At 36.8% G+C, this 21,818-nt stretch overlaps 1 protein-coding gene across 6 annotated transcripts in view; it reads right to left on the bottom strand.

The window, feature by feature from the left end:
- The window catches only part of FERMT2 (FERM domain containing kindlin 2), a 71,825-nt gene that overhangs the window by 30,684 nt on the left and 19,323 nt on the right, over window positions 1-21,818 (bottom strand). For all 6 annotated transcript variants that reach the window (XM_060142506.1, XM_060142514.1, XM_060142524.1 and 3 more), the window contains exons 3-4: window positions 19,669-19,902; window positions 439-573 (exon numbers count right to left, since the gene is read on the bottom strand). In XM_060142506.1, coding sequence (XP_059998489.1) covers window positions 439-573; window positions 19,669-19,902 — 369 coding nt within the window. The remainder of the gene's footprint in view (window positions 1-438; window positions 574-19,668; window positions 19,903-21,818) is intronic.

The following is a 21,818-nucleotide window of genomic DNA, read 5'->3' as shown; positions in this document are numbered from 1 at the left end:
TTATTGACGCGACTGCTACCACCTGACATGACGATCTGCACATAACAGACTCTGGTGATGATTTCAAGATCGAGGGAAAAGATGCTCAGGGAGAGTATTCTTTAACTTGACCACTCTCCTGGCCTACACAGTCCATTTATCCCGATATCAAAGACACAGAGGGAGACCTACTGTATAGCACAGTATATACTATACACAGTATATACTCAATATTTTTTAATAACCTATAAGGGAAAAGAATCTGTTAAAGAATATACATATTCTTTTTCTGATTTACACACACACACACGTGTATGTGTGTATAAATGAATCACTGTGCTGTACACCTGAAACTAACACTATATTGTAAATCAACTATACTTCAATTAAACACATACACACACAGAGGCATACAGTCCATGGTTCTCACACTGAGCCCATGCTTAGTCAAAGCCTTACCAGATCCGGGAGTGATAAGAGGTCCCTCTAATTCAAGTGCCTCATCTTCAGACTGGTCATCTAGCTTTTTCTTTTTTTTCTTTGTTGGATCTCTGGGTTTTTTTAATAGAGAAAGCTCTTCAGGGTGTCTGATATCTGTTAAAATAAAAAAAAACATTATTTTACTAGCATAACAGAAAATTTAAACACATTACACTTGGTAAATCTGTTAATCCATTCAAGAAAAGAATTTGTAATTTCCTTCTGTGTATGTGTGTGTTTGTGTTTTGCCAGATACTAATGCTATGCAAAAGATTGGAGTATGACACTTTTAAAGACAATATACCAAAGCACTCTTAATTCATAACAATCCAATAAATGTAGTTACCTCAAAGTGGAAAGATAATAATCTACTAGGGTACAGAAAGAAAATACTGGAACTCTTATTTACATATTTTTAAATACAAAACTGTAAGAAATTAAGGTTTATATTATATGGTAGCCCTCATTCATTCTGTATGCCATAAGTTAACACAAGATATGTGAAGTAAATGTAAAGAAAATACTTTCCCATCATTACCAAATCTCAAAATTTTAGTCGACTCAAACTTTTCTACCTTGATATCAAATGGCTACAAGTTTTTGTGTTTATTCTATTCATTTTCATGTGAAGAACCTGATGAGAAGCAAAATGGTTACAGGAAAGTTAACAAAAAGAATTAAAATGACCCAAATAAGTATAAATATCACATTACATATTATATATTATATACCATGTTCATAAATTGCAAGAATGGTTAAGAAGTCAGTTCCCCCAAAACTTAGCTAAAGATTCAATGGAATTCTAATCAAAATTCCAGCTTACTCTTTTGAACAAGTTGATTGTAGAATCGCTCTCATTTCCTTATAAATTTTATGAGTCAAAGCAATTTAAAATAAAGCTGGAAGACTTATACCACCCGATTTTAAGACATCATAAAACTACAGCAATTAAAACAGTGCAATTACTGGCTAAATGATAAGACATATAAATTAATGGAATAGAAGAGAGGACCCAGAAACAAACCCAGATACAGGCGGTCAATTATTTTGGACAAAGGCGTCACAGCAATTCAAGGGAAAAGGGAAATCTCTTCAATAAACAGTGCTAAACAAGAGATTCATGTATTTTTCTAAAAGAACGTTAGCCCTCACCTAACACAATGTGCAAAAATTAATTCTAAGTGTATCATAGACCTAAAAGAAAATTTAAGTAGACAAAGATTTCTTAGATAGGACACCCACACCCCCCCATAAAAAAACTGCCCTTTACTACAAGAAAACACCACCACCACCACCCACCACCACCCTGCTCCTTGAAAGACTGTTAAGAAAACAAAAGGCAAGCTGTGTATTGGGACAAAATATTCACAAAATATGCATATCTGACAAAGGAGTTGTATCCAAAATACATAAAGAACCCATACAACTCAATAATAAGCAGACCAGTGGGCTAAAGAGTTGGACAAGCACTTCACCAAAGAATACATAAGAATAAACAAGAAGCATATGCGAAGATGCTCAACATTACTGGTCAGGGAAGTGCAAATTAAAACCACAACACACATATACACCCATCAGAGTGGCCAACATTAATAAAACTGATAATACCCAGTGTTGGTGAGGATGTGGAAGAACTGGAACTCTCATAACCAGCTGTTGGGAATGTGAAATGAGAATTTTTGAAAACACTTAGGCAGTTTGTTATAAAGTTAAACATATACAACTCAGACACTCCACTCCTAGTTGTTTACTTAAGACAATGAAAAGCATATTTGTAAGCTTTACTCACAAAAGCCAAAACTGGAAATAACCCAGCTGGATAAACAAAATGTGATCCTTTCATATCAGTGGAATACTACTCTTACAATGTAACACAACTCATCAGGAAAAAGAAACAAACTATTAATACATGCAATAACCTGAATGCATCTCAAAATCATTATCTAAGTGGAAGAAGGCAATTAGAAAAGGGTATATACTGCATGATTCCATTCACAATATTCCAGAAAATGATAACAAATCTATAGTGACAGAGCAGAGCAATGACTGTTAGGCTAGAGTTTGAGAGCTAATGGAAATGTTCTATATCCTGATTGTGGTAGTTTCAGAGATGTAAGCATCTGTCAACTCATCCAACTGTACACTTTAAATGGGTGCAGTTTATTGTACATCAATTATACCAAAATAAAGTTAATTAAAAAATAAAGAGGGTAAGGAGAGGGAGAGCAAAGAAAAACAATAAAAGAAAAAAGCAGCAAAAAAAAGAAGCACTAGGTCGTATCTCACAGTGTTTGGCGGCACTATCCCATATGTCACAGACAACAAAATCCAAGTCGCTGCATAACTTGTAATGATGCAGACTGCTAAGTCACTGGATCAGAATTTGACAGGGGGTAGTTTGTACCTTCAGGAACCCACAGTACTCACTAGATTCAATCCAGCGTTACAAATTCAGGAAGCTTTTTATCAGTAGGGGAACTCAAACTAGGGTGGACCACACCTGCTGCAGCGCTGATGAGGCACAATTTGAGGCAGAAGCACATGGCCAAACTACCTGGATCTCAGCTCCACTATTTATGAGCTGTATGACTTGGGCAAGCTACTTATTAGCCTGCCAGCATCCAAGTTTCCTCAGCTGTAAAATGAGACTAATACTACCGCAGGAGGTTTTTTGTGAAAATTCAATGATTAATATGGGTAAAGTTTCTTGCACAGGGCCTGACAAGTACTTTGTAAGTATTAAGTATTAATGGTTTTTTCCTAATTTTAAAAAGTATACAATTATGGTATAAATTTGGAAATTATGAAAAAGTATAAGACATGTAAAATCTGTTCTTGAAAAATGGAATATGACTATGTGAATCAGTGATCATTTTAATAGATGTATAAAATTGTATTAATATAACATAATTTAACCATTCTTCTAATACTGTGCCCATTATAAATAATGGTTCTACAAACATCTATCTATATACATATTTTTCCACATTTTATTTCTTTAGAAATTCATTGGAATAGAGTTACTGGATCGAAGGTTATAATAATTTTAAGGCAAAAATGGAGGAAGATGGGCACTTGTGTTATTTTTTAAAGCTTTATTTTTAAAACAGTATGTTTATCTCGTTTTAATTTACATTTCTTTGATTAATACTGATGTTGTACACTTCCTCATGGGTTTTTAGCCATTTATATTATTTCCTTCCTTCACTCATTTTTCTATTAGATTTCTTCAAATCAAAGTTAAATTGCATATAAAGATTAACATGGTAGCAATCACTGCAAACCACACTGAACTTTCTTTTTAATTTTATTTTATATATATCTTGTACCATGTTTAAAAAAGAAATTCAAATAAATCTTTTAATAACTATATGGATTTTTTGTTTCTCTGCTGGTTATTTGATTTTTACTATTAGGAACACTCTGGTACACATTAGGTTTTTGTTTTGTTCTGTATATATTTTTTTTTATAAGTTGAGTCTTATTTTTTTAATATTAATTTATTTATTTAGGCTGCACCGGGTCTTAATTGTGGCACACGGGATCTTCGTTTCAGCATGAGGGATATTTAGTTGCAGCATGTGGACTCTTAGTTGCAGCATGCATGTGGGATTTAGTTCCCCGACCAGGGATCGAACCCGGGCCCCGTGCATTGGGACCACAGAGTCTTACTCACTGGACCACCAGGCAAGTCCCTTGTTCTGTATTTTACATGCAATTTTGGGGGGAATATTATTCTGAAACATGAAAATGGAATCAGCAGTAAAATTGTCCTCAACAAATACTTTAGCAGAGAATAGGTGAACGTAACTCCTCCTTACTTATTAATAAATTAATAAATTTGGGCTAAGTACGTCTTAGGTACTAAACAGCAGAAATCACGATAAAAATAAATTCTTAAATTCTGTCACTTTCTTAAAAGCTTCCCTGGCATGTCTTTTCCAAGTTAAAAATAGGACAGCATATTCTTTAGCTAAAGTTACAAAATTATGGGACTTCCCTGGTGGTCCAGTGGGTAAGACTCCCCGCTCCCAATGCAGGGGGCCCAGGTTTGATCCCTGATCCGGGAACTAGATCCTGCATGCATGCCACAACTAAGAGTCTGCATGTCGCAACTAAAGATCCCTCATGCCGCAACTAAGACTAGCGCTGCATGCATGCATGAATAAATAAAGTTACAAAATTAAAAATCACAGATTTTCTTCAGTCTTGTATATTCAAGTTGAGATAGGCTGGGACCTGGGACCCTTTACCAGAGTGCTTGCACCTGGACAAATGTCTGCTGAAGCAACAGAATACATAGAAACTATAAGGGACTAAAAATAGCTGCATGCATGTGCAGTTAGGGTAATTATGAACAATAAGATGCAAAAAGGCCACAAACCAACTGCCATTCTGGAGGTGTTGGGAAGCAAAACTAGGGTACTGAGCATGATCCCTACACACAGCACCAAGGGGTGGGCAGACCATCTAAGCCACCGCTCCAGCACAGCCCACCAACCTGCCCCCACCCTCACCCCATTTAAGGGACCAGCCCGCCCTCCTCAGAGAGCCAGCAAGGGAAACCGTTGCTTGTCTCTGCTCTCTTGTGCTGCAGCACAAGTCCCAGTAAAGCCTTGCTGAATTCCTTGTCTGGCCTTTTATTGATTTCTATTGATTAAAGAATCCAAGGGCAGAAGTCAGTAACAAAGTTAACCCATTTACCCTCAAAAGTAACTTTTGGGGTTTGAATCAGTAGCGCTAATTTCTATCATTATGTAGATTCAGAAACTCAGAAGATATTTCAAGCATGTCTTTTGAGCCATATTTATCTAATTAGCAGAAGTGAATCATCATTTCCTAGACTACTTTTAAAAGAAACAAGATTTAACATGCTAAGAGACCTAATGATTTACGGGTTGTACTTTCAATTCTCAGCGTACCCTCAGCTTTGCTATCACTGCCATGTTGGGAGAAAATAAAGGCTTTAGAAAATTCCTAGCTTCTGAATAATCATTTGTCCCCTCTGCTTCGGTATTAAGTGTGGGCAGGGTGGTAATCTCTCTCTCCACCCATTCATTTCCCCAAAGTAAATCATAAACTGGTACGGGGTGAAAAATCTAAAAAGTATGTAGGGACATAAAACTAATCACGCCTGAGAGATACGACACGCTTCTATCAAAATTTGCCATTAACAAGTTTAGCGGGCGAGGGGAAAGCAAGCATGTATAATTGGAAAAAGCCTCCTAAATGTTTCTGGTATGTCCTTTCTGCTTGAGAAACACTGCACTACATGATTCATCCTTTGAGATTTTTGTTCCTAGGTCATTTCCTGTCAGCTCACAAGCCAACTATTATTAGAAAAATGAGTATTGTTAACTAGCTTTTTGGTCAGTCATAGGCAGATGAAGCAGCTCCTAACTTGTATGTGCCCATGAGAATTGCCTGTGACGTAAAAATAATTATATTAAAAATATATGCTTACGCCACACCCCCAGATAATACTCTTAGTGACTCAGGGGTTCCAACAGCTTGTTTTATGAAAGTTCTAGTGATGGATGTTAACGAAACTTACTGTGGTGATCATGTGACAATATATACAAATACTGAATCATTATTTTGTACACCTGAAACTAATATAATGTTATATGTCAATTACATCTCTATTTTAAAGAAAGCGCTATCGGTAATTTTGATTCCAACTTTTCCTTGAGAACTAGTAGCTTAGGGAAAGGGGAGGAGGGAGAAGGACTACATCTTATTTCTCTAATTGGAGCAACGTAGCCATTGGCTACACACGAAGTCTGTGAATAAGTGGTTTTCATTTCATTACAACAATAACAGAAAAAGTGAAGTAAATCCATATAAAATACTATTTCATTGATACAGGAATTTAGGACTTATTATTTACTGTGTCTTATATCAAGGAGAAATTAAACTAGTGAATTTAGGAATCTGAATCACATGTGTAAGACTGGACTTCGGGAGGAGCATAAGTAATTAAACAAGGTTTATACTAAAATAAAACACACCTAGAGGACTATGAGTTATAAAAACTTTAAAATAGGCACACCAAAATACAGTGCTATCTTTCCTTTGTGCTAAATTATAGTTCAATAATAAAGATATACTAGCATTATGAGTCACTACACAAAGCAATGATCCAGGATCTATTTATAACAAAAGGATAAACTACATAGCAATAAAATTTAACGTTCAAAATCAACATAATGTTATCAAGTAGAATATAAATCTAGTGGAAGACAGACTAAATAAATTATATAATTATGTAATTATATATAGTACATATATATATCTCCAAAACTATGGGGCTGAGGAAGTGGGAAACTAAGGAGCAGAGAAGGGTTCTCAGGTAAAATAATAATCATTTTAGTTTAAAAATAAAATTTTCTGGAGCGTTTCCAGTTAAACATGTATGTTGAGTTTGTGCATTTACTTTCACTCCGTTCCAAAAATCATACCAAAATGTAAAGAAATAAAACATGAACCTAAAAGGACAAAAATAATAGGAGAAAAACATCAGATAAGCAACATCAGAAGAATGCTAAGACAAAAGTCAGATGGGAAAGAAGCAAATGACTTAGCAAAGTGGACAAATAGAAAATCAAGGTGTTTGCAGGAAGTACCAATGGGAAACACACTGACTCACTTGTGCCAAACATCAAGCATGTTCATGTACTGAAAACAGAGAGACAAGAAAAATGAATCCTGCCCCACATCGGATTACACCTACCCCCTTAGATACGCACCCTTTAGGATTCCTTACAGGAAAATCTGAAAAGCCCTAGGGAAGAGATCTTTTAGATACTGACATCTGAAAAAGTGTGCTCAATGTCTAAATACCCTGCAAAAGGGTGACAAGCTACACCCCGTTCAACTAGAGTTTCCTATTAGGTATATGTATGAATGGACAATTAGAATGGACAATCAATGACTGACAGACATTATAGAAAGGACTCTGTGGTAGGCAGAATTCTAGAGATATCTCCTTAAAATTCCTGTCCCTGGTTATACAATCATACGCTAATCTAGGGACTGCTGTGAAGAGACTTTGCAAATGGAATTTAGGTTACTGATAAACTGATTTTAGGGAGATTATCCAGAATTCTCTCAGTGGGTCCAGTGCAATCACAGGAAGCCTGCCTAACAGAAGAGAAAGGCAGAAGAGGGAAGCAGAGGAGAGGTCATATAGATTTGAGGAGTAAGAAGAGCTGGACTTGCTGTTGCTGGCTTTGACAAACGAAGAGACCACAAGTCAAAGAATTCAGAAGGCCTGTGGAAGCTAGCAGACAAGCCAAGGGGAACGTCAGTCCTAGAGCCACAGGGAACCCAATTCTACCATACAGAATTCTTTCTCAGGGCCTTCAGGAAGGAACAGAACCCTGCTGACACCTTAATTTTGGCCTTATAAAATTCTAAGCAGAGGATCCAGCTGAGCCATGCTGTGCCCAGACTTTTCACACAGAAACTGTGAGATAATAAAGGTGTGTTTTAGGCTGCTAAGTGTATGGCAGCAATGGAAAACTCACAGACCTTCCAATGTGAAAGAGAGCAAATGAAATGAAAAAGAACAACTTGCGGAAACAGAAATAATGCAAAGAACAGAATAGAATAAAACATAAACCTCTTAATTACAAATCTCAAAGATAAGACAATGGCATCCGTGAAAGATGGATAGGATGTTAAAAAATAACCAGAGGGACTTCCCTGGTGGTGCAGTGATTAAGAATCCACCTGCCAAATCAGGGGACACGGGTTCGAGCCCTGGTCTGGGAGGATTCCACATGCCGCGAAGCAACTAAGCCTGTGCGCCACAACTACTGAGCTTGCACCCTACAGCCCGTGCTCCGCAACAAGAGAAGCCACCACAGTGAGAAGCCCACTTACTGCAACGAAGAGTAGCCCCTGCTCGCCGCAACTAAAGCCCACACACACAGCAACAAAGACCTAACGTGGCCAAAAATATATAAAAAAAAAAAATTATTATTTTTAATTAAAAAAAACAGATAAGAAGGGGCTCTTGGATATTAACAAGGGGGAGGAAGGGTCCTTTCCATTTTTAAAAAGATTTTTTTCTTTTTTTTTTTTTTGTGGTATGCGGGCCTCTCACTGTTGTGGCCTCTCCCGTTGCAGAGCACAGGCTCCGGACGCACAGGCTCAGCAGCCATGGCTCACGGGCCTAGACGCTCCGCGGCATGTGGGATCTTCCCGGACCGGGGCACGAACCCGTGTCCCCTGCATCGGCAGGCGGACTCCCAACCACTGCACCACCACTTAACTATTTTGTTAAGGTTTAACTTATACAAAGTCTACAACTCTTAAACGTATTCATGAATATCTGGGTAATAAAGATCCAGATAGAAATATAAAACACTGAAAAATAAAATTTGAGAGCCACAATAAAAAAGCAACAGACAAAATATAAAGTCAGGTAAGAGGATCAATCCAAGAACTAATATCAGACTAATTACTAGCAACAAAAAGAAGAAAAAAAACACAGGGGAGGAATTAGGGCACATTACTATGAAATTTCAAAATGGCAGGGAAAAAATCCTAAAACATGCCAGAGAGAAAAAGCAGTCTACAAAGAAAGGATAAAAATTAAGAACACTATCAGGACTATAAATAGCAATACTGGAAGCTAAAACAACTGAACAATGAATTCCCAATTCTGAGGGAAATTAATTTTCAACCCAACAATTCCTATCAAAGGACAAAATAAAGACATTTCAAATATGACATCTCAAAAATTTACATCCCATCTACCTTTGATGATGGAGGATATAGTCCATCAAAATAAAAGAGCAAATCAACACTGAGGAAAATGCAAGGATCAAGTATGAGAGAGAAGACACTTTCCCTGGACAATGGTGGAGGGAAGTTCTGGGGCTATAACTGTACAACTTGACCTAGAAGCCATCTACTCCAGATTGGAGCAGGAGGATGGAGGGACTTCACAGTGTGTTTAGGAAGAAAAAAAAGGAGGGAGGGAGGAGATTATTATCAGATAATGTATTTGATCATGAAAATTATAGAGAATCTAGAATGTAGAAGAATCAACAACAGAGAAGTTTCAAAACTAAGTAAGTGATAAACAAAAAGGCATATAAGATAGAAAATAAAATATACACTTTGGTTCAGCAAGTAAAAATACTCACCTTGTTAAAATAATGCAAACAATGATACTGATTTAATAAAAAATTATAATAGTTATAATAAAGTGAGAAAGAAAAAGTTGAGAAAAAAGAAGTGAGCAGGTATCTAAAATGGATAAATCAAGAAATAACAGAGCTTCCCTGGTGGCACAGTGGTTGAGAGTCCGCCTGCTGATGCAGGGGACGCGGGTTCGTGCCCTGGTCCGGGAAGATCCCACATGCCACGGAGCGGCTGGGCCTGTGAGCCATGGCCGCTGAGCCTGCACGTCCGGAGCCTGTGCTCCGCAAAGGGAGAGGCCACAATAGTGAGAGGCCCACATACCACAAAAAAAAAAAAAAGAAAAAAAAAAAGAACAGCATAAGCACTTTATTTAAATTACGGAACTAAAAGAAACAGTAAAAAAGTAGAAAGTGGTAGGGAATGTGGTTGGGAAGAAATAGGACAGAAAAGTCATTTTATATTATATGCTTTTTTAGCTTTAACTCCGTTATCTATGGCTTTGATTAAAAAAATAATTTCAAAATATTTCTGCTTATTGTGTAAAGAATGAATTGGAAGGAACAAGGATGGATAAAGCAGACCACTTAGGAGGCTGCTGGAACATTCCAGAAGAGAGATGGTGGTGGTGTGGCCTATGAGAGCAGTAAGGATGGTAGAGATGGAAAGATGTGGAAAGATTCAAGATATATCTTGGAGGCAAAATTAACACTTCTGGGTGATGGATGAAATGTGTATAAGGAAGAGAGTGGTGCTAAGGACCACTGCCCAGTTTCTGACATGTATCTGGGATGGTGCTTTTACTGCTATGGAGACTTCTGAGGGGCAGAGTAGGAAGGGCAGAACACAGAGATTTGGAAAGGAATACCATGAGCTCAGTTTTGAACATGTTCAATTTGAAATTTCTGTGAAAGAAATGGTTTTGTTATTATAAATAATGCTTCAATGAGCAAATGATGGCTTTCTAAAAAAGGTACATGGCTAGAAGAAAATCGAGGATGAGTTAAGAATGGTCTCAACTAAGACGGAGTAACAAGAATTTGACTTACCCTCCTGCTTTATTTAAACAATAAGAAAGGAAAAGAAACTTTTTCAGGTATTAGACAACAAGGAGCACAGGAGAGAAGAGAAAAAAAAACAATGAGCTCTTTGACTGTACCAGCTTACTGCCTAGAAGTAGTTCGGGGTGGGGAGGGGACAAACAGAGTCAGGTCTCGCTGAGTTGAGAGATCTGAGGGTGGAATCCAGGCAGGCCAAGATGGCTAAAATTTGTGGGTCAGAGTACCAGAGAGAAGAGAGCTCCACAGAGAGATCTGGAGATCTGTAGTTATCCGCTGGGATCTGGGTGAATACTGATCTGTGCATTTGTGAGGGGAAAGTCTTCCTAATACACAGGATATTGAGAAGAATCCCCAGAAGGAAATTAGCCCTGGACTAATGGTGGCTCTGGACCTGCCCTAACAGAGCTTAAAAGCAAGTGTCAAAAGGATCCAACTGATTCCAAGTAATATGACTGAAAAATTTGACAAAAAAAAGCCAATGCTACTTTTTAAATTTATTTATTTATTTTTGGCTGTGTTGGGTCTTCGTTGCTGTGCACGGGCTTTCTCTATTTGTGGCGAGCGGGAGCTACTCTTCGCTGCGATGCGCAGGCTTCTCACTGTGGTGGCTTCTCTTGTTGTGAAGCACAGGCTCTAGGCACGCAGCCTTCAGTAGTTGTGACAAGTGGGCTCAGTAGTTGTGGCGCGCAGGCTCTAGAGCACAGGCTCAGTAGTTGTGGAGCACAGGCTTAGCTGCTCCGCAGCATGTGGGTCCTTCCCAGACCAGGGCTCAAACCCGTCTCCCCTGCACTGGCAGGTGGATTCTTAACCACTGTGCCACCAGGCAAGTCCCATCCAACGCTACTTTAAGGAATACAAAAAGAAATCCAGCCACCAACAATGAAAAATTAACAGACTCTAGCATTCAATCAGAAATTACCAGACATAAAAGAAGCAACCCATTACCAGGAGTAAAAGGGGGGAAAAAGTAGCAGAAGCAGAAATAACTACAATGATAGAATCAGTAATCAAAGATATTAAAATATCTATTATAAATACACTCCATATGTTTAAGAAAGGAGAGAAAAAGATAAAAATAAGGAAGAAAAAGTTGAAGATTTATGTATTTTTTAAAAGTCCAAAATCAAACTTCTAGTGATGAAAAATACATCTGAAATGAACATTGGATGGGATTAACAGCAGATCAGCAGAAGACCAATGAACTTCAAGACAACAATGGACACTATCCAAGATGAAACACAGAGAATAAAGACCGAAAAAAGGAAGAGAGCATCAGTGATCTATGGAAGAATAACTGTTGCTCTAACATATATGAAACAAGCCCAACAAAGGATAGCTGTGGGAAGGGACACCAAAAATTATTTGAAGAACTAGTGGTTGAAAATTACACAAATCTGACGAAAACCGTAAACCCACAAATCTAAGAAACACCATGACCCTAGAACAGAACAGACCTAAAGAAAACTATGCCAGGACACACCAGAATTAAATGCTGAAAACCAGGATAAAGATAAATTCTTAAAAGGTTAACAGAGAAAACATTCAGAGGGGAAAAAATAGAAGAGCCATAACGGACTTTTCTGAAATTATGCAAACCAGAAGACAAGAGAAAGACATCTGAAAATTACTGAAAAGAGAAAAAATCTAGAATTCTTCACATAGCTGCAATATCTTTCAAAAATGAAGGCAAGATTTTTGTAGACAAAAGGTAAAAAAAAAAAAAAAAAATTATCACTAGCAGACCTGCACTATAAAAAGGTCATATGAAGTTCCTCAGATAGAAGAAAAAGGGTATCACATGGAAAGTATTCTTACAAAGAGCAGTGAAAAATGATAAATGCATGGGCAATTATAAAAGACCATTTTTCTTATTTTTTAATATTTAAAAAGACAATTATTGTTTTAGCGGAAAATAACGTTGAGTTTTAGCATATTTGAAAGTAACACATATGACAATAGCACAAAGAACAGGAAAGGGGAAATGGAACTATACTGTTTTAAGATTATTATACTATGTGTGAAATGGTATACTATTTGAACACAGAACGTGAATAAAGTTAACGTCATACACTGTAACCCCAGAACAACCACTAAAAAGACAAAAGTGGTAATAGCTAGTAAGTCACAGGTGACAATAAACGTAACTGTAACAAACAAACCCCCCTCAATTTAAAAGAGGGAAAAGAAAAAAAACAGAGCACATAGAAACCTTAAAATAAATACCATATAAAAAGCAAATACCAAGGTGACAGATTTAAACTCAACGACACTGATAATCACATTAAAAGTAAATGGTCTGGGCTTCCCTGGTGGCGCAGTGGTTGAGAGTCCGCCTGTCAATGCAGGGGACACGGGTTCGTGCCCCAGTCCGGGAAGATCCCACATGCCGCGGAGCGGCTGGGCCCGTGAGCCATGGCCGCTGAGCCTGCGCGTCCGGAGCCTGTGCTCCGCAACGGGAGTGGCCACAACAGTGAAAGACCCGAGTACCGAAAAAAAAAAAAAAAAAAAAAGTAAATGGTCTATCAACTGTGTTGCATGCCAATTTGATATTATCACTGTAAAGCAATATTACACTTAGAAACCTAATTGTTTTCCCATAATCACTGAATTCTCTGATATCTTTTTTCCAACTTCCTAGCATTTCCTCTCTGAAGTATCTAAATTAACTGTCCTGGATGAAGTTTCCTTTAAAAGGCAATGTCTATAAAGTCCTATGGCTTCAACATATTCAATTTTGTTTTGAAAGGTAATAAAAATAGTGAATTTCTATTCCTACATCTAAACCACTGGAAAAAAATAAAATAAATAATCTAATGGAAGCAACCTAAATGTCCATTGACAGATGAATGGATAAAGAAGATGTGGGGTGTGTGAGTATACGTGTGTGTATGTAATGGAATATTACTCAGCCATAAAAAAAGAATGAAATAATGCCATTAGCAGTAACAGATGGACCTAGAGATTATCATAGGAAATGAAGTCAGACAGAGAAAGATAAATATCATATGATACCATTTATATGCAGAATCCAAAAAAATGATACAAATGAACTTTCCATTTACTCTTAAAAAGGCTCGTCATTTGTAAAGCCTGCATGTCAGAACCCACCTTACATAAAAGAACTTAGCATGCTTTGCCAGCAGTGTTTCTTTCAAAAAGGAAAGGAAAATGTAACTAAAAACCTCATTTAATCATTACACAGAAGCATCTTCTTAAGCGTTATGTTATAAAAAAAATCAAGATACTTTTTACCAAATAAAAAACTTAGCAGTCTGCCAAAACTCACACAAGAAATAGACAATCTGAATAAGTCTATACCTATTAAAGAAATTGAATCAATAACTAATAATCTTCCAAAACAGAAAGCACTAGGGCCAGACAGGTTCACTGGTGAATTCTACCAAACATTTTTTCTAGTTTTACTGAGGTATAACTGACATACAACACTGTGTAAGTTTAAGGTGCACAGCATAATGACTTGACTTACATAATATTACCACAGTAAATTTAGTTAACATCCATTATCTCATACAGATACCCAAAAAAAGTTTATTTTCCTTATGGTAAGAACTCTTATGATCTACTCTCTTAACAACTTCCAAATACACCATACAGTAGTGTTAACTCTAGTCATCGTGCTATATACCACATCCCCAGTACTTACTTATCTTGTAACTGGAAGTTTGTACCTTTTGACTACCTTAATCCAATTCCTCCCCTTAGGCTGTTTCCATGTCTTGGCTATTATAAATAATGCTGCTATAAACATGGAGGTGCAGCTATCTCTCCGACACAGTGCTTTCATTTCCTTTGGATATATTCCCAGAAGTAGAACTGCTGGATCATATGGTAGTCCTACTTTTAGTTTTTTGAGGAACCTCCATACAGTTTTCCATAGTGGCTACATCAATTTACAATCCCACCAACAGTGCACAGGGGTTCCCTTTTCTCTACATCCTTGCCAGCATTTATCACTTGTCTTTTTGATAACCATTCTAACAAGTGTGAGATATATCTCATTGTGGTTTCAATTTGTATTTCCCTAATGATTAGTGATGCTAAGCACATTTCCATGTACCTTTTGAACATGTGTATAACTTGTTTGGAAAAATGTCCGTTCAGGTCTTTTGCCCATTTTTAAAGGTGGATTATTTGGGGATTTTTTGCTATTAAGCTATATGAGCTCTTTATATATTTCGGGTATTAACTCATCAGATATATGGATTGCAGATAATTTTTCCCATTCCACAGGTTGTTTTTCATTTTGTTGGTCATTTCTTTGGCCATGCAGAAAATTTTTTTGTTTGATGTAATTCTACTTGTTTATTTTTGCTTGTGCTTTAGGTGTTCTATCCAGAAAGACATTGCCAAAACCCATGTCAAGGAGCTTTTTTCTTGACATCTGAGGAAGAAATTATACTAATTCTCTATAATCTCTTTCAGAAGATAGAAGCAGAGGAAATATTTCCTAATTCATTCTATGAAGCCAGCATTACTCTAATACTAAAATCAAACAAAGCCATAACAAGAAAAGAAAACTACAGACCAATATCTCTAATGAACATAAATGCAAAAATCTTTAATAAACTATTAGCAAATCGAATCCAACAATGTATAAATAGAATTATACACCATGACCAAGTGGGATTTATGTCAAGTATGCAAGGCTGGTTCAACATCCAAAAATCAATATAACCCATCACATCAAAAGGCTGAAGAGGAAAAATCACATGACCATATCAATAGGTGTTAAAAAAAAAAAAAGCATGACAAAATCCAACACTTATTCATGATAAAACACAGTAAACTAAAATAGAGGGGAACACTTCCTCAACTTTTTTTTTTTTGGCTGTGCTGTGTGGCTTGTTATGATCTCCCTGGTGGTCTAGTGGTTAGGATTCAGCGCTTTCACTGCTGCGGTCCAAGTTCAATCCGTGGCTGGGGAACACTTCCTCAACTTGATAAAGAGTATCTACAAAAAACCTTCAGCTAACAACATACGTAATGATGAGAAACTAGAAGCTTTCCCACTAAAACAGGAACAAGGCAAGGATGTCCTCTCATTATCACTGCTTTTCAATATTGTACTGGAAGCCCTAGCTTATGCAATAAGACAAGAAAAGGAAATAAAAAGTGTACAGATTGGGAAGGAAGAAATCTGTCTTTGTTCACAGATAACATGATCATCTCTACAGAAAATCTAAAAGAAGTGACAAAAACTCCAGAAACAAATAAACAATTATAGCAAGGTAAAGGACACAAGGTTAATATACAAAAGTAAATTGCGGGCTTCCCTGGTGGCACAGTGGTTGAGAGTCCTCCTGTCAATGCAGGGGACACGGGTTCATGCCCCAGTCCGGGAAGATCCCCCATGCCGCGGGGCGGCTGGGCCCGTGAGCCATGGCCGCTGAGCCTGCGCGTCCGGAGCCTGTGCTCCGCAATGGGAGAGGCCCCAACAGTGAGAGGCCCGCGTACCGCAAAAAAAAAAGGAAATTGCTTTCCAGCAGTGAGCATGTGGAATTTGAAATGTAAAACACAATACTATTTACATTAGCACCAAAAAATAAAATACTTACATATAAATATGACAAAATATGCACAGGATCTATATAAGGAGAACTACAAAACTGTGATGAAAGAAATTAAAGAAAGAAATAAGGGGAGAGACATTCCATGTTCATGGTCAGGAAGACTTGATCTGTCAAGATGTCAGTTCTTCTCAGCTTGATCTATAGATTCAATGCAATCCCAAACAAAATCTCAGCAAGTTATTTTATGGATACTGACAAACTAATTCTAAAGTTTATATGGAAAGGCAAGAGACCCAGGATACCCAACACAATATTGAAGGAGAAGAGCAAATTTGGAGGATTGATGCTACCTGACTTCAATCCTTACTGTAAAAAGCTCCAGTAATCAAGACAAGGTGGTATTGGCAAAAGAACAGCAAATAGATCAATGGAAAAGAATATAGAGCCCAGCAAGTGACCTATATAAATATAGTCAACTGGTCTTTGACAAAGCAGCAAAGGCAACACAATGGAGAAAAGATAACTTTTCAATAAACAGTGCTATAACAACTGGACATCCACATGCAAAAAAATGAATCTAGACCCAGACCACACCCTTCACAAAAATGAACTCAAAATGGATCACAGACCTAAATGTAAACTGTAAAAGCCTTAAAAGATAACATAGAAAAAACTCTAGATGACCTTGGGTTTGGTGATGACTTTTTAGATATGATAACAAAGGCATGATCCATGAAAGAAATAACTGATAAGCCAGACTTTATAAAAATTAAAAATTTCTGGGCTTCCCTGGTGGCACAGTGGTTGAGAGTCCGCCTGCCGATGCAGGGGACGCGGGTTCGTGCCCCGGTCCGGGAGGATCCCACATGCCGCGGAGCTGCTGGGCCCGTGAGCCATGGCCGCTGAGCCTGCGCGTCTGGAGCCTGTGCTCCGCAACGGGAGAGGCCACAACAGTGAGAGGCCCATGTACCGCAAAAAAAAAAAAAAAATTAAAAATTTCTGCTCTGTGAAAGAAGCTGCCAAAGATAATGAAAAGATAAGCCACTGACTGGGATAAAATATTTGCAAGACATATCTGATAAAGGACTGTTACCCAAAATATACAAAGAACTATTAAAACTCAACAGTAAAAAAACAAAAACTTGACTGAAAAATAGGCCACAGACCTTAACAGATACCTCACCAAAGAAGATGTACAGATGGCAAATGAGCGTATGAAAAGATGTTCCACATCACGGAAATGCAAAATTAAAACAATGATATACCACTATACATCTATAAAAATGGCCACAATCCAGAACACTGACAACACCAAATGCTGGTGAGAATTCAAGAGCAACAGGAATTCTCATTCACTGCTGAATGTGAATGCAAAATGGTATAGCTACTTTGGAAGACAATTTAGCGGTTTCCTACAAAACTAAGCATATTCTTACCATATGATCCAACAAGCATACTCCTTAGTATTTACCCAAAGGAGTAAAAAACACATGTTCACAAAAAAAAACCTGTACGTGAATGTTTACAGCAGCTTTATTTATAATTGCAAAACTTGGAAATAACTAAGATATCTGTCATTAGGTGTGGAAAATAAACTGTGGCACATCCAGACAATGGGATATTATTCAGCGCTTAAAAAAATGAGTCACCAAGCTACGAAAAGACATGAAGGAAACTTACATGTACATTACTAAGCAAAAGACACCAATCTGAAAAGCTACATATTGTATGATTCCAATTGTATGACATTCTGTAAAAGGCAAAACTATGGAGACAGTAAACAGACTAACAATTGCCAGGGGTTGGTAGGGGAGGGATGAAAAGGCAGAGTACAGATTTTCAGGGCAGTGAAACTATTCTGTATGATATTACAATGATGGATATGTCATTATACATTTGTCCAAAGCTGTAGACTGTACGACACCAAGAGTAAACGCTAATGTAAACCATGGAGTCTGGATGATAATGATGTATCAATGAAGGTTTATCATTACAACAAATGTCCCAGTCTGGTGTGGGGTCTTGATAGTGGGGAGGTTGTATGTGTGGGAATGAGGGTAAATGGGAACACTCTGTACTTTCTGCTTAATTTTGCTGTGAACCTAAAACTGCTGTAAAAAAAAGTTTATTAAAAAAACTGATAAATGATATAAACAGGCAATTCAAAAAAGAAACTGAAATGGCCAGTAAAGACATAAAAACATAGTTATCTTTATAAACTAAAATGAAATACTGTATTTTTTCACTCAGAGAAGCAAACACTAAAAACTGACAACGTTCAAGTGTTAGTGACAACTTGAGGCAATGGGTTTTCACACACTGACGGTTGGAATGTAAACTGGTATAACCACTTGGGAAAGCAATCTGACGGTATCTGAAATGAATTATGTGTACACTTAAAACACAGCAATTCTACTTTCTACTTCTACACAAACACAAAAGAGAAATTCCTCCACACTCGTGCAAAACGGCATTAAGAAGATACCTGCACAGCAACTGCAGGAACATTTTGTTTTGGGATATACACACTCACAGATGTGGATACATGTATGTATGTTTACATATTTTCAAAAGTACTGGAAAGATACATATTAACCTTATGCAGTAGTTGCTTTGTGAAGGGAGATTAGAGGAGAATATGAATCAAGAACTTTACCTATATTATTTTGACTTAAAAAATAGTTTAGCAAAATGATAAAATATCAGCTATTAATTCTAGATAATAGGATTTAGGTAAATGTTACATAATTCTTTATATTTTTCTGTATTTTAATTTTTGTCTTAGGAATTCCATTAAACATAAAAAAAAAAAACCTTGTAATTTGAGTCATTAGAACAATACAGTAACGTCCTGTATCTCCCCCAAATCTATGGTACAATGGAGTTATGTACTAATGGTAATGACAATGGTTCACATTTTCTCTGATGGTTGAATATTTCCTGTCATATGACAGAATTGGGTCAGCCAAAAGTAATCTACATCTCATTTCAGAAAACATAAACAGAACTGCTACAAGAGTTTTCAAATTGTAGACTGGTTAAGGACGACAACACTCATGGTCATTTCCTTAGGAGCTGTGTCAGGCCTTCAATGAAGGAACACAATCTGCCTGAATCACTAAAATTGAATATTGACTTACGTTGAAGGAAATACTACAAAAGCTACATCACTCTGCAAATAATTGCCTGTTCTCTTTTCCTTCCCATAAAAATAAAGTCATCAGAATGAGGTATTAAATAATAATATATATTTCTAATAAGGAAATACTAGACACCTCCTGTTCTACCTTAACTCAACATTTCTTTACCTTAAAGTAATATAAAAACTTTGAAGAATAAAGTAATATTTTCACAAACACAGATAGCTCACCCCAATCCCTACTCCTTGAGATAAACTCAATGTCAGTCATCAGTCATATACATATCATGCAACTCATAATTTCATGAATTTATCTGATACTTACTAAAAGTCTTACAGATGTCAGAAACAGCTTTGAAGACTCTGTCAGAGAAATTCACTTTCACCTTCACATACTTCATGTTGGGAAGTTGCAGGCGGAGCAGCTTGTGCTGGGGGGTGAACTGAAGCTTAGCATCTGCCTGAACGCCATACTTGTCCAAGGTCCAATGTGTCTTGAGGAGCCAAGTTCTCTTCTTTTCCCACCACAGAGCGTGGTCAGACCAATCTTTTTTTACATCTATTAAACAAACAAACAAAACACTTCTAAAAATCATCAAGATCACCTTGAGAGAAATCATAAGCAGAAAACTAAATAACTGGGTATTTAATATGATCAACTAATTAAATACTAAGTGCCTGTTTTGTGATAGGTACAAAAGAAATACTAAATAGCTGAGAAAACATTCTGCCCTTGAAAACTAGTATAGAAGGGAGCTGAGGCAGAATACACAGGGTAACATAGTAATGCTTAAGGGGGACACACAATGAGGAAGAGAGTAAGTACTCTCTGTAGGCATTCCGAGAACAAAGAGAACCCTGGGGACTAGAATCAGAAGGATTAATGATGAGGCGGAGTTGGTGGATTCTGAGCCCAGCCTCGAGGAATGGACAATATTCTGATGATAAAATAGGTGAGAAGGCTGAGATATATGAGGCTGCAGAGGCATGCTGAGGTTAATGAGTGGTGAAAAGTAAGATGGAACCAAAGTGAACAAAACCCAATATCCTAGGTAAAGAAGAGACTGGAAAAGAAAACATCCACGAGCAACACTTAATAACTTATTAAGAGAAAACAAAAACAAAAAAACTACACTCCCAACCACACACCCAAATACATTCCAAGAAAAGTAACTTGTAAGTCACACTGTCCAACTTTTTTCCCCCAATATATTTCGGTACAAGAGAAAACATTAATATCTGTTATACTCTTTAACATCCTTATGCAATTAAATTAAATGAAAATAAATTTATACCAAATAAAGAGTATAATTTACACAAGATTTGGCTACCCCCAGATATAGCCGATCATAACAATAAACTTGCAAATAAAAGCCAACTTTAGCGAGTTCTTAAAGTAGCAATAAAAGTAAAGACTTTTTGGATCAATTATATGATAAACTAAGAACCAAAAAAGGGGGACAGGATATTTTTTTAAAAAAACAGTATTAGCCAAACAAAGCTTTCCAGGGGAAGAAAATAAAAATGAAAAATATCATGATTCTGATATAAAGTTCATCTTAATACAGTTTTAAAAAGAACTGGTCAATTTTAAGAAGATAAATTTAAAAGTATACACTAACCTGAAATTTCTTTTTTAGCACCTGTCTACCAGAAAGCTTCAGAGTAAAAAATCAAACCACCACACTGATTATGAGCCTAGAAACACTTTCTGTAACGGTGAAATTTACTTGATATAATTAACTTCTCCTCATTATGGAACAAACACATCACAGGTGGGAAAAAGACTTTCAATTCCCCCAGCCATTTAAAAAAAATATTTTAATTAGTAAGTACTTTAATGGGAGAACTGTAATTACGTGTGATTATATTGCCATTTTGAAATTTCAATATTTGTTTTGGGAAAGCCCAGTCAATTATGTTATTTGAAGTTTGGCTGCAGAAATACATATTTTACAACTACTTACTTAGTTGTGACACAATGTATATAGTACCCTGCATCTTAAACTATTTTCCAGCACAGAATTTATCAACTAACTTTTAGAAACAACAAATCTGATCTAGCTCATAAGAACACAACCAAGGTTGGGACCTTTTCATATACTATGAGGTAAATGTCACACACATTACAGATGGTTTACTTTTTTCTTCAGGAATAAAGAACCCAAGGCAGAAAAAGATAATTTGTAAAGAATGATAGTAACCAAGCAGAGCAAGGCTGAGCTGAACTGAACTAATTGTAGGTAGGTATCTAATACTTTCTTCCCCATATCTCAATCCATTCACTTCTGCTCCCAATATCAACCATTAAGGAAGCTACAACATATATTCCCAGTGGGGGGAGAAGAGAGGAAAAAGCTGTACACCGCTAATAATAATAATAGTTTTGTAAATACTGACTTAAATCATTTGGGTTCCCTTTGACTTAAATCAAAAGACAATCCTGAAATAAGAACTTCTGCACAAGTAGCTTAT

This window comes from Lagenorhynchus albirostris, chromosome 1 (genome assembly GCF_949774975.1).
Source record: "Lagenorhynchus albirostris chromosome 1, mLagAlb1.1, whole genome shotgun sequence".
Lineage (NCBI taxonomy): Eukaryota > Metazoa > Chordata > Mammalia > Artiodactyla > Delphinidae > Lagenorhynchus > Lagenorhynchus albirostris.
The sequence above is the reverse complement of the archived record's forward strand: the minus strand, read 5'-3'. Positions and strand labels throughout refer to the sequence as shown.